The sequence below is a fragment of the Teleopsis dalmanni genome, chromosome 1 (assembly GCF_002237135.1).
Source record: "Teleopsis dalmanni isolate 2A chromosome 1, ASM223713v2, whole genome shotgun sequence".
Lineage (NCBI taxonomy): Eukaryota > Metazoa > Arthropoda > Insecta > Diptera > Diopsidae > Teleopsis > Teleopsis dalmanni.
Window position 1 is genome coordinate 93698549 of NC_051846.1, and position 14108 is coordinate 93712656.

The 14108-nt window shown below is 34.5% G+C and overlaps 1 protein-coding gene across 5 annotated transcripts in view; it reads right to left on the reverse strand.

Annotated features, from left to right (window-relative positions):
• LOC119672921 (probable serine/threonine-protein kinase yakA) overlaps positions 1-14108 on the reverse strand; it is a 72040-nt gene that overhangs the window by 4919 nt on the left and 53013 nt on the right. For all 5 annotated transcript variants that reach the window (XM_038084091.1, XM_038084090.1, XM_038084089.1 and 2 more), the window contains 4 exons: positions 9353-9490; positions 9042-9291; positions 8697-8980; positions 8457-8639 (listed from right to left, as the gene is read on the reverse strand). In XM_038084091.1, the coding sequence (XP_037940019.1) occupies positions 8457-8639; positions 8697-8980; positions 9042-9291; positions 9353-9490 (855 nt within the window). The remainder of the gene's footprint in view (positions 1-8456; positions 8640-8696; positions 8981-9041; positions 9292-9352; positions 9491-14108) is intronic.

Here is a 14108-nt window from a genome sequence, read left to right on the forward strand (position 1 = left end):
AATTGAAAAAAGATTTCGAAGCCATTAAGAAGAGCCATAAGATTTAGGTAAAAAACGATAGAAAGAACATATCAGGAAAATGGATGTATTCTGATGAAAACAAGAAACTATAGCACTAATTATGTAACACCATAAATAAATTAAAACAACTACATACATAGTAATATTTTAGTAGAAGAAATGATCAAGAATAGTACACTGTTTAAGAAACTACAACACCTAAAAACTGATAGCATAACACAAAAGCGTAGTCCCAATTTTGAGCATAATATTATACCACCATTCAAGAAAAATAAAAAATGTGAGAAAAACAAAAGTAATGTGGCAGCACCACACTCAACTTCACGTCACTAATACTATTATATGTGACTCCCTCAACTATGCTACACAAAAACCGCTCTTTGAGCAGCTCTTTTACGTATCCCGTAGCATTGCAGCTAAACGCACTCGAGCCAACACCGTTGTTGGAACAAGCAAGCGGCACGGAACACTTTCGGCAAAGTAATGCTTAAGAAAGGCACTTCTATTACACCTAAGTCTGCGCCCTCATTGCTGAATTGGCTTCGGTGTCTGAATTTCTCCGTTCCTACCTGGATTCAGTCCCATCAACAACCTCACCAATGCTCCCAATGCTCCTTTGGCACCCCAAGACTCAAGCTGGGTCCGAACCAGTGTCAGCCTAAACCCCTATTAGCTCACAAGCCCCCATCTTCTGAAAAACCCCTGTCAGCACCCAAATCCGTGTTGGCCCCCAAACTCTCGCCAGCCCCGAGGCCGTCTCCGGCTTTCTACCCTGCTTTTCCACCACCCACCCCCCTGCTTAGCGTCAGCCATCAAATCCGCCGACATTAAGTCCTCCCTTCTCAATGCCACTTACTTATTTAAATGCGTAAATGGCAAGATCACTCGAATCCTTGCCAGACAATGACTTCCTCCATAGCATTCATGTTCTAGAAGAGCATCTCTAAGGAGATGCAAATCCCCTCCTTTGCATCTGTCACCCAAGACGACCGGATTATTCCAGTCCTCTTGAAGAATTTCCCCCTCTCTTACGATAAAGTAGATCTTAAAGCCGTCCGCGCGACCGTCTTTGCGTCGCAGTAAATTCTCCGCACCTTCTCGCATTGTCAAACGCTACTCAGGCGGGTATGCCACCTCTTCCCTCCTGAAGCTGCACCCAGCTCTTGGCCCACCACACTTCCAAAGTGTTCAATTGTGGCCAAACGGGCCAAACCGACCCAAATCAGCTCTCATTCCTCCAATAGGCCCCCAACCAGTTTCTTTTCACCCTGTGTTTTCATTGCCTCAGTGGATCAGACCACACCATAACCCATTCCACCTCAGCCACTAATAGCTACCCACGTCTCCAAGCCTGTGAGTTTCAATTTACAACCAAACCCCAATCTCCTAACAGTCCCCTCAAGTTCCGACAATTTCTTGACCGACTTTATGTCACCTTTCACCTTTGCCCTTAACTTTAGGCAGTAGTACCACAGCTTCTGCATGGAAGTCCGTTAGTTCTTCATCTAAAAAGCCACACTGATAAGGTCCATTTAGTTAGTTAACGATTGGCTTAAATCTTTCACATAGTACGTTTGACAGAACCTTATATGCGATATTTAAAAGACTGATCCCGCGATAATTGGCGCAGTTTGTAGGATCACCATTTTTGTGGATTGGGTAAAGCACACTTAAATTCCAATCGTTGGGCATGCATTCATCTGACCATATGCTGCGAATTAGCTGTAGCATGCATTTTGATAGCTCTTCGTTACCAGCTTTTAACAGCTCAGTCGGTAAACCATCGGCGCCTGCAGCTTTGTTGTTTTTGAGCCGCATTACAGCTATTTTTACTTCATTACGATCGGGAGGCGGGATGATTATTTCGGGATCATCTTCTCTTTTAGTCACATTACCACTACCACCATTTAGTAGTTTCGAGAAGTGATCCCTCCAAATATTATGCATGTTTTGGACATCTATCACCAGATTAACATTTTCATCTTTGCAGGAATTTACCCCGGGTTTATAACTATTTCCTAGGCTTTTAGTTTTTTTATAGAAATTTGAAGCTCACGTCTTTCTACTTCCTGCTTTTTTTACCTAAAAAGAAGTTTCTCTTCCCTTCACTTTTGCCGATATCGGGTGGCTTGATACTGTAGTTAATAATCAATTTTTGCAACAGAAATAAAACACTGGCACCCAAACACATTTATAAAAATCAAAACAAAAATAGCAACGAGAGAAATCTCATTTTAATTTGTTTTTTACATTTTCGTTTTGATCGCCAAAATTTGCAGCGGGAAATAGGAAAAGCTGAGAATGCATGCAGCTTAAACATCGCAAGGTGAAAAAAAAGAAGAATCAATAGCAAAATAATTGAAAGCTACCAGAAGTCTGGAAATACAACAACCGAAAACATGGTGAGGGGAAAGAATATGGTCATTGACCGCAAAACGGCTAACTGAAAAGTCAGATTCAAGCAATTATAAAAAAAAATTGAATAAAAGGAGCAGTGGAAGGAGCTTCTCGCTTCTTTGGTTGGTGTTTTAGAACGGAACGTGTAAAACCTGCGACAGAGCTTTCTTTTGTTATAAAAGTTTCTTTTTTTCATTTGAAATTGCAATTCGTTGAGTTTTATTAATTATAAACTGCTGTGAACTGCAAATAATATAAAAGAATAAATTTTCCTTTAATATGCATTGCTAAATATACATGAAATAAGCGTTGTCTATTTTATGCAGTAATTTGAACATTGAAGATTGAATATAGAAAATCGGCTAAATCAAAAGTAAATAGTTTCCAAAATCGGCATATTCAGAATTAATACCAACAAATTAAAATATGCAACAATTCTCATAGAAAGTGGCGCAAAGTTGTTAAGTGAAAATTTCGTTTCTTGCTGCATTACCGAATTTACGTGAAAGATTTCAAGTACACTACAACTTAAAGTGGACTTCAATTAAACTAAACTAGCGATCTAAAAAAAATTGAAAATAAATTCATAAAACTAAACAACTAAAGCCTAAAAAGAAAGAAATTAACTAACTAAAATACAAAATAACTAAAAAAAGAAAAAACCCATTTATTAAAAGAAAAATTTAAATCACTTGTTTAGTTGGTGACTTCAAACTGGGTATTATGTTCGTAATTTTTTTTTTGTTAAAACACCTAAGCAACAACAATTCGGACGCTAGTTAATCAACATAATACCTTAGACCACAACAGCCGCAATAGCATTAATATTTGTCATACCGCAAATGCTGATAAAATTTTCATAAACAGCAGCAGCTACCACAGCTACAACAACGTCGCTTCTGGCTTATAACACCAGCGAACCACTATTTTTTTTCTTCTCTTTTTATATATTATTTATATATTATATATATATTATATATATATATATATATATTATATTATATATATATATATATATATATATATATATTATTATATATATTATATATTATCTTTTGTATAACTAATTGAGTTATATACATATATATGAATTGTGTTTGTTTCTTTATTTTTAATTACACATTTTTGATGGAACAATGGTGAATTCAACATATTAAATAAGCTAAGTCCATTTGTTTCTTTTTGAAATATTCTAATTTTGTGATAATAACTAAGAATATATTACATATACATTTTTGATGGAGTAAATTTGAAGTTTATATTTTAGATAAGCTAGGTCTATTTGTTTTTTTCCTTTTTTTGAAATATTTCTACTTTTGTGATAATTAAGTGTATATTATATGAATAGTATTATTTATTTTATTAGTTATTAGTGAATATAGTTGTTAATTTTTTTCCTCCCTCCCTATTGTAAATATTTATATCATAGAAGATTTAACATTGATCTTTTTTTGTTACAAACATAGTCAGGTACAGCAGAGGAGCAATGACGTCATCTCAACAACTGCGGTAAGTACCTCTTGGTTTTTTTTCATTTTGTTTTTTTCTTTATTTTAAATAATAAAATAGTTATGGAAGGGAATTAAAAATTTAGAGAGCATTGTTATTGAAATCTTTCTTCTGTACTAAAAAGAGGAAAAAAAATATTTTTCCCAAACATAAGTTAAGTATTTAAATCATAATTTACTCCTAACTTCGAGAATTTATATAAATGGTAGTTTATTTTATTTATTTTCTTTTGTTCTGTTAAATTGTAAATAAAAAAAGGGATACTGAACATAAAATTAGTTATTTAATTTTTTTTTTATCATAGTTGATTTGTTTTGTAGGACTTTTAAATCATAAATAAAGTGTAGTGCATAATCTAAATTGTTGTGTCCCACATATTAATCTAATACAAATTTTCCAATCAAATTTTGTGAATCTTGGATTAACACCTTGGTATACCCTGAGTATACCCCGGTCTTTGAAAGGGTCAGAAAGAAATATGCTGCGTCTTTTTCTGCGGTAACGTCACGACACTCTTGGTCGTACCAGTTGTTTCTTTGCCTACGGTGATAACCGATCACCTCTTCTGCAGCGGTACGCATACAGTTGGAGATGTGATTGCATTGCGCGCATATATCGATTTCTTCAGATAAATTTTGCAGATACTGGGATAGTCGAGTAGCCAAGTCATTAGCTGTCTGTTGTGATTGCAGTTTTTGACGTCTAGCTTTCGCTGTGCTTTTTCACGTACCTTTTTCATCGCACATAAACGTGTACGGATCTTGGCTGCAACAAGATAATGATCCAAGTCGATGTTGGCTCCTCGGATAGTACGTACATCCAAGACACTGGAACCATGCCTGTCGTCTATCACAAAGTGATTAATTTGAGATCTTGTGTTTTAATCAGGTGACAGCCATGTTGCCTTATGTACGTTAAGATGCTGGAATCTGGTACTACTAACCACCATGTTTCTAGCCGCGGCGAAATCAATCAGCCTTCTTCCATTAACAGAAGCTTTTGTTTGAAGGCTGAACTTCCCGATAACAGCGCCAAAGATACCTTCTTTACCCACCTTTGCGTTGAAGTCTCCTAAAACGATTTTGATGTCATGATGGGGACAGCGTTCATATACTTCCCCAAGCTGTTCATAGAAAATGTCCTTGGTGTCGTCATCTTTATCTTCCATCGGGGCATGAGCACAAATTATAGTGATGAAGAAGTTTTTCGTTTATATGAGTTGCGAGTCTTTCGTTTATTGGTGTAAATGTTAAAACCAATTTTTCAACTTTCGGCTTACCGCAAATCCGACTCCAAATTCGTGCTTTGTTGCATGCCAGTTATAGTAGATGTCACAATGTTCTCGTTTAGACAATCCATGTCCCGTCCATTGCATTTCCTGGAGGGCGGTAATGTCAGCCTTATATTTCTTGCGGACACTAACCAGCTGTATAGATGCACCTTCTCTTTAAAGCGTGTTTCTTAAAACGTTTGCGATTGTCATCAGTAGATCGTTTCCTTATCCGAGGCTGCCTCTTCGTTTGCTATTCGTTTGAATGGTGTTTTTAAATGGTGGGTTCCAAACTCGACGCATAACCACATATATTTTCATGAGAAGGATTTTGCCGCACACATTAATACACTACGCACGGATGATTGTAACTATCCAGAAGAGGCCACGTAAAGGCTAAGTCAACTTGGAGAAAACATTGACAAGGATGGCGCTGGTATTTACCATGTTAAATGCAATCAGACACTTTACCTTGTATGTTCAATCCCATCCTATCATCAGTATGGCTTCAGACCTAGTAAATTCACCTTAGATTAGATATTCACAATACATCAAAGTTTGGAGAAGACTTAAGGAAAACACATCAACACACCATCAATTTTTCGATTTCAAAGCTGATTCTGATACAACGACTTGAAGCACTCTCTATATCGCTATGTTTGAATTTTGTATCCCAACAAAACTTATACGGCCATGTTAAATGGTGTTGAGCAACACTACCGGCTCTGTTAGAATCAAAAATAATAATAAATAACCATCCTAACACAATATTTTACAAAAATGTGATGCTACTTGCATATGCTGATGATATTGATATCATTGGCCTGAGCTCCAGCGCCGTTAGTGTGACGTTTTTCAACTTAAAAAAACAAGCGAAGGAAATGGATCTTGTGGTAAATGAGGACAAAACAAAGTACTTTCTGTCAATAAAGAAATCTCATGTGCATTGTGGGACCAACGTCACTGTTGACAATTATAAGTTCGAAGTTGTAAAAAACTTTGTTTATTTGGGAACCAGCGTAAACAACAGAAATGACGTCAGCCTAAAAATTTAACGAAGATATTTTGATATTTCTTCAGACACACTCGTGTTTTTGCGTATACAGTCGGATTTTGTCGGCATGCAAAATTTCATTTATTTTGAGAAATGGAAGCGTAAATATCGTTTAAATGCACGCATGATTTATCGTTAGCAGGCGATGCAAATATGAATGAATTGTAATATATATTTTAAAATTATAATACAAAACATCATTTTTCGTTACGAAATTACGCATAGCTGCCGCCGTTGACACTTCAGCGATTGCTTTAATACTAATCACTGAACATTGTTTGCTGGAGGCGATGTTTAAAAAATTGTCGACAAATTCCATGTGTAATGGCAAGTGAAAACATTGCGCAATTACATCGGGCGATGCCGTGTAATGGGCACTTTATGTAAAAACTAATTTTTTTTAATGGATGACCCTGTAGTCTAAAATATGTTTTGATTAGTTTTTGCCGCTAGTAAAAGGTAGGTAAATTTGTTGTAACTATTTCTCTTGTTTGTCTGCATAAACAAATTTAAGAAAAATATTGTACACCCATTTTTTATGTAATGCAGTTATTTTTATCGCATTTGATTGCAATGCGTACAACAATAAGAAGTTTGTTTTGAGAAATTTACGGGACTTTGTTTACTTGAAAATATTTTTGTTTTTGCCTACAATGGAAGGAATTTCAAATAAAAGTGCAGCGAAATTGCCAAATCGTTCTATTTTGAATTTCTTTCATTTGAAGGTAAGTCAATTCTATTAAGGACAACAGTTGGAGCTCGAACTAGTTGGTCTAGACACATGTTGGTTCGTTTGGTCATTGCTGACGATCACCATGTGAATGGATAAACTGGTTTGGGTGAAGTGATAATGGTTGAATTACCATTAGTTGAGTTATCTTCTGCTTGGCTCATGCTGTAGTAGGGTAATTTAACTAGTCATCCGGACCTCCATTTGGCTATAGCTGATAGAGGAATGGAACGCTGGTATAAACAGAAGTTTCTCTTATATTTTTTTTTAATTAAATTCTTATAACGATCCCTGGGTATACTCGTTGAGTTATACCCCAGCTGTAGAGAGAGGGCCGCAAAACAAATAATAGTTTGGGTTAATTGTAAGTTATTTTACATTATTTTATACATGTGAGCTTAGTTGAGCAGACAGTTATAACTTTTGTAATAAAACCAACAAATGATATGCGCACAAAAGTGTGTATACTTAAAGACAAATTATTTTAATTTTTTTTATTGCTACAAAATAATAATAAAATCAAATAAAATCACATTTTTTATGATATTTGTCCTTACAAAACTTGAGGAGTTCTTTGCACCTTTAAACCCATTTATAAATAGATTGGCATAATAAAGACATACAAATTTCTAGTTTAATATCTGTTATTGAGTCGTAATTTGATTGGAATATTGTTCTTATTTTCTTCCCATTAAAAAAGTAAAATCATAATTTCTGTCAATGGAATATTTGTAAGTGGCTCATTCAAATTTAATTTTAAATTTTACTCTATGTAACCAATCTACCTTATTCCTACTTACTATTTCATGTGATTTGAAATGAAGTATGCCATTAATTAAAAAATAAATTTACGACGTTTTAAGGGAATAGAATAAAAAATAATGTTGCACAACTCGAAAAAACTTTACTTAAACTTCAGAAAAATCGATTTTCAATAGCACTATTCTGGAGGATGGTTTCATTTAGGTTTTCAAAATTTTAATTTTTGTCTGTATACCATAAATTAAGCTGTTTTAGTTGAATTGTGCATATGCATATTTATGCGGTTAATTGTATGTACTGCAGATGTATGCAATTAAGACAAATGGAAAGTGGTATATTATTGTTTCGTAAAGTAAAGTAAAAGTGTCGTGAATACAAATTTTGTATTATATCGAAGCAATGATGAATATATCATTAGGGGTACTCACAAAAGGTGCCTCATTCATGCACAAATTAATAAAGCCTCTTGAATTTTTATTAAATTTATCCAATTTACGACGCAATAATGAATTTTTGTGAGTATCCTTATTAAGAAAAAGTATATACATTATAAATTTCAAATGTATAGTTTTACCGTTAAGAAAATATTGAGATAAGTTAGTTAAAATTCTCTTGATAAATAAACCAAAAAATAATTGTATTCACTAAAAGAAAAGATTTTGTTCTAAAAACAATTTAATGTATATAGGTATTCAATGATGGATCTACATTACCTCATCTACCCAGTTATGTTCCGCAAGTAAATCATTAAGTATTTCTGTTGAGCTTTTGCCGGGATTTTCCTGTTGTTGTTCAGCAACTCGTCTCGAACAATTTATGTAAAGATTATACTTTTCATGTGCAATTTTATGAAATATATCAGCTCGTGCAGCGCATATTCGACATAGTAAAATATCCTAAAATTTTTGAATTTATTTCCTTTAAGAATTGTATATAAATTGAAACACACTAACCTTTTCGTAAGATATGCGTACGTCAGAAGGTATTGGTTGCATTGTATTTGCATTGTACGAATGCCCAAATAATAAAAAACGTACTGATATACCTGGCTGATGGCAACCACCGCAATTCTTCTGCGCTAAATTATTTTGTCCCCATTCCGTAAAAACGTGACATTTTGGCCAAGTTTCAATTGAAACTATAATGCTACGGGTCCAAGGTGTGATTGAAAGTAATTTCTTCTTACAATTTTCCATTATTGAATCAATTTCACGAACACTTCCCAGAAAATACTCATCTATTTTAAAATTCAAAAATTATAAAACTTCGTAGCAAATATATATATTCCTTATATATACCTTTTTCTCTAGTGATTTCAGAGAAGAAACTTGGGTCTAATACTTGCGATATCATTGTTTGTATATATATTTCAAAATTGTCACGATATGACAAAAAATCTTCCATAATTTTTTCAATGAATTGTTCGGTATCATCTGCTAGTAACTCGGAACGCATAAACTCAACAATCGTTTCAGTATGGGATTGAATTTGAATACGTACAGGAGCTTTAAGATACAGCTTTTTTGTCTCGAGATTCCAAGAAGCATACTTCATACGGCATAAAAACTCGAATATATAATTGAAATATATATTAACAATATATACTTACTTTGCACATGTTTCTATAAAACATTTTTCCATTTTGACAAAATGGCTCATATTTTTGTAATATACATTTGGAATCAACTTGCCAAATTATAGGCCAATCGTTAACTAAATCCGCACGTAAGACGATAAAATCACCAGTCTAAAAAAAATATGAACCATTTAATATCTTTTTTTTTACATTTAATAAATTTGTTGGTTTTTATAAAATGGATTTCTCGTTAACTTTATACGATAACTATAAAGTATGAAAAAAAAATTAAAGTAACAGCTTAAAAAAAACTTATGAGACTAGTATATTTCCTTGATACAAGTGCAGCCTGCGAATTAGAGGTCATTTCCACGGACATAAATTACTGTATGCGTCCCCACGTCCAATCGAACTTGATTAGTACAAACAACTTCTAACATTAGTTGAAGACAAATTCTGCTCCTTAATTCTATGTTCTGTTATATTGACTGGTTTTGGTACCTAATTCATAACTTTGTTAATTAGTTTTATTAGTAGATGAAGTCTAAATTAGTATGCTCTATAACTAAGCGTCTCCAAGAATAAATACCTATACAAGACTGGTGAACTCAGTTCCAGTCAGAAAGTTACATTCTATTTAGTAGTGTAAAATACATGGTGATGTTGATGTAATAGTAATTCAATATTTGATTAGTAATGTACGATTCTAACCCATATACATGTAAGTATAAGTGTACATATATGATTGTTGCTTATCCTTCAGTTCAGTTGCTCTTGAAGTGCAGTATTAACTGAAACTAAAACTATTGTAACCGCACTTGATATTAGTGCTGAAAAGACATAAGTGCGGTGAAGATAAACAAATGATTTAGTTTTAGAAGAACCAAAATTTTTTAAATTACCATAGAACGTACAACTAACTAAGCCGCCAGTAATTAGGAAACGCAAAACTAAGGAAATACATAGTCCAAAGACTTAAACAATGAATTTAGTGAATTATCTAAAGCACGATACTATGGTACAGTATTTATTAAATATTATTAAAGAGGTTTTTCGAAAAGTAGTGAACCACAACAACAAAAATTCATTTTTATATTATTTTAATTAATTGTATTTTTGGCTGACTATACAGCTGCTTCGAGTATTGCCAAATGCCTGTCATCAGTGGTCTTGGATACAATTCTTGTATTTAGTTGTCCGTAATTAATTTTTTAAGCCTGCAAGTACCAGGAATCGAATCGAACCAACTGATCCCAAGCCTTGACTTGACTTGACTTAACTTTTATGTTCGCACATTTATCTAGAGTTTTGTAAATTTTTTGTGAAAGTTTTATTAAAAATTCACTTGCTGTGTTTATATTAGAACGAAATCGTAAACCAGATGTAAAATAATTGAATTATTTAATTATATTTTTTTTATATTTTTAATTATTAAATTTCAAAACTTTTCTGTTTGTAGAGGCATCATTTGTTGCATGATTTATATATTCTTTCTTATGTATATAATCTAATCTAGGAACGAAATACTGAGAAAGTTATGCTAATGTTGCTCCACGATTCGCACGGGCGAATAATATGTATTATTATTAAAATATTAAAGTTTTGTATGTTTTAATACCGATGGAAGACATCGAGTGTTTCAAAATATCGTATTTTTCTTTTATTTTAGTTTGTTTATTTCTCTTGTTAATTTTTAAATCATTGAACAAAGAGTATAGAATCATTAAAAATATATATAAAAAATTAGGCGCTAAAGGCTAAGTCGATGCTTTGCAACTGCATTTAAGTATAGACTATGACCCTGAAAAGGTAACACATGAAAAGAAAGTTATGGAACGTGAAATGGCAGATTTAAAATAGTCAATTTGTATTGTCTACCTTATACTACACTATATGAAATTTACTCATGCTTATTTCAGCAACAATAATAATTGTGAAATATAGATTAACATACATAAACTTAATATTAAAGACTCACTTAAATCATTTGGACTAAGTTATACTTGATAAATTACAGATAATGAATGAAAAAAATCAATAATGCTTTGCAATTCACTAACAAAGGGATAATATTTAGTTGTAATTGTATTCATTTGCTTTCTATTGTTTAATTAAAGGCTGGATGGTCGGCTGCCTTAATACGGGATATACCAGATATAAATGCAGAATAAAGTGTTGACAAAGTCTGTCTGCGTTTTATTGTACTTTTTCCTAATGTTAGTAAACTCACTTATACTAGTAGATATGTTATACTAATAACTCGTAACATGGAGTAATAACAGGAGTGAAATGATACATAATATAATTAATATAGAATCTTTTTCTGATTTAGTAATTAATATAATCGAGTATATATATTATCTCTCTATTGAGTAAAAATCAAATTTAATAGTGGCATTAAAAAGCCTCGCGATGAAACTAATGTCGAAAAACGGTTATTTTTTTAAAATGATGGTTAAAATGTTATCATATCGTGGTGTCTTTTTACAGTCATATTTGCTTTTGATTAGTTAAACAAGCGTATTTGCCACAATTTTTTTACCAATGGATTGTGTTAATGATGAGTGGGAAATTCATGATACCACCTACCTATGCAGACTTTGGTTGCGCCCAAATTACGTTTAAATTTCTTATTGGGGATCCAAATAATTTGGTCTGAGAATGACTGGTCTGAATACAAGATTTCCCTATATGAATACAAAAAAGAACTGGGGAAGTTCAAGAGAACCGATGAAAGTTAGAAGCCTTTACCAATACTTCTAACTCCAGTAGCAGGCAGTCGCGTCTTGGTGCTAATAATCCGCTCATTAGGTTTACTAGTCAGTTGTTAACCGTCAGGTTTATTGAAACAACTATGGGTTCATGAACAGCATACAGACGGATAAGTAGACGTACACCTTAAGAGGGTGTACTCCTTCCTTTCATCTGGAAAGTATAGTTCACTTGGGATAGTTTATATTGGTTGCCAAAAAAATATGCCACTAATTTCAGGGATATTTTGCAAAATGGTCTTGATGAAACCAAAATTGTAGTTTGTACCAGAAAACATAGGGTTTGCACTGTTTCTGCAATCTTTTCTAGAGTTTCTGTGCTGCAATTTACGGAAAATACATTTTCACGTATGGTTTTTGACAAAAAAAAAATTAAATTGGAAACAAAGTACTGTAGCACGCGTCGTAAAATCTAATATGGCACTACTACTATGTCTGAAAGCTTTTGGTAAAAGGTGGGGACCGCAACTTCTGTACTGTACAGTACTCAACAAGGTTCAGCGTGGGCTTAACTCTGTATTAGTGGTGCTCTGTGTACCACGCTATTCATTTATTTGGACCAAATGCTTCACTTAAAGCCGTTTGATCTTATAGCGACCACGGCTCCAATGTAAATCTTTTTAGTCCTACTCCAAATAGAGGAGTCATAGCTTGTCTGAAAGTGGAAAATATATTTAATAGGAGTATAAACATACTATCAGACAGTTAAGATGCTTTAAAGTAATTTAGTTCAGCACAATTTACATTCAGGACGGTTTTTGACAGATACACGTCACTAAACGAGATAACGCAATTTTTTTTTCTGAGTTCCTGGTCATAAATATATTTCGGTAATTGCAAAGTAGAAAGGATAGATAGATGAGGTGTTTTAGATAATCACATAGATCACCTAAAAAATCTGGACATATTGTTGACATCATACAAACGTTTACTAAATTCTTTCTGTGCTAAGCTTTTTATTAAAAAATAAGAAGACTTATCGACATGTAAGCATCGGTATGAAAGTTGGCCACGTTCTGTCAAGAAGAAATCCAGTACTCTCTTTGAGATTCCTCGTAGAGATATCAGCCTTATCAGTTTGCGCACAGGTCACACTGGATTAGGAAGTTCGAAGCGCCCCAAGTTGGGACCTTCAACACCCTCCGAACCCCTCAGTGAGATCATTAAGGAGAGTCTGACTTGGGCCATAATTAACACTGACAACAGTGACGGCACCATCTCCCCAGTAAACTGGAAGAAGGTCGAGCGGGCTCTCCTGAAAGTCTATATGGAAGTCGTGGCCCTTAACCCTGGCCCCACGCCTTGCTGTCGTGACGCAGGCTGGTACCAGGGTCATATCAAAATAATTGCTTGTTCCGATCAACGCTCCGCGGATATATACAAAGAAGCAATTGGGGGACTTGGGGAACACTGGCCCGGTGCACAGCTTAAAGCTGTTTCTATGGACAATATTCCACAGCGCCCTCGCTTCAAAGTCTGGGTACCTTCGGAGCTCGCTTCGCCCGAGGAAACATTATCACTTCTTAAGGCAAGCAACCCCGATCTTCCAACTCACGACTGGAAGGTTGCTTAGGGCAGCGAACCCAAGGTCGACTTCATAGAGGCTCTCGTCGTTCTTGACGAACAATCGCTCGCCCCCCTTCAAGCTCGAAATCGGGTGATTAACTATGGCTTCGGGTCGGTCAGAATGCCCAAGTCATTCGACAACAATCTTCTGGGGTTGTCTCTTCAGATCCGGTCTCTGATGGCAGGGTCGTGGTAGCTGATACCAATATCACCGAAGACGGCGTTAGTGACAAAATCAGTATCCTTTCCTCCGACGACGGAGCCAGTATTTTCTCGTCATCCGAACTGGTTGATGAAATTTTCACAGGTATTGCGCTGTCCCACGAACTCTCACCGATGGCGGACGAGGACAAACTGAACAGCACCGTTGTTAAAAGCACTTAGGTATGTTGAAGGTTGTGCAAATTAACCTCCAACACTCGAAATCTGCCTCGGCAGCCTTAATCCTACGC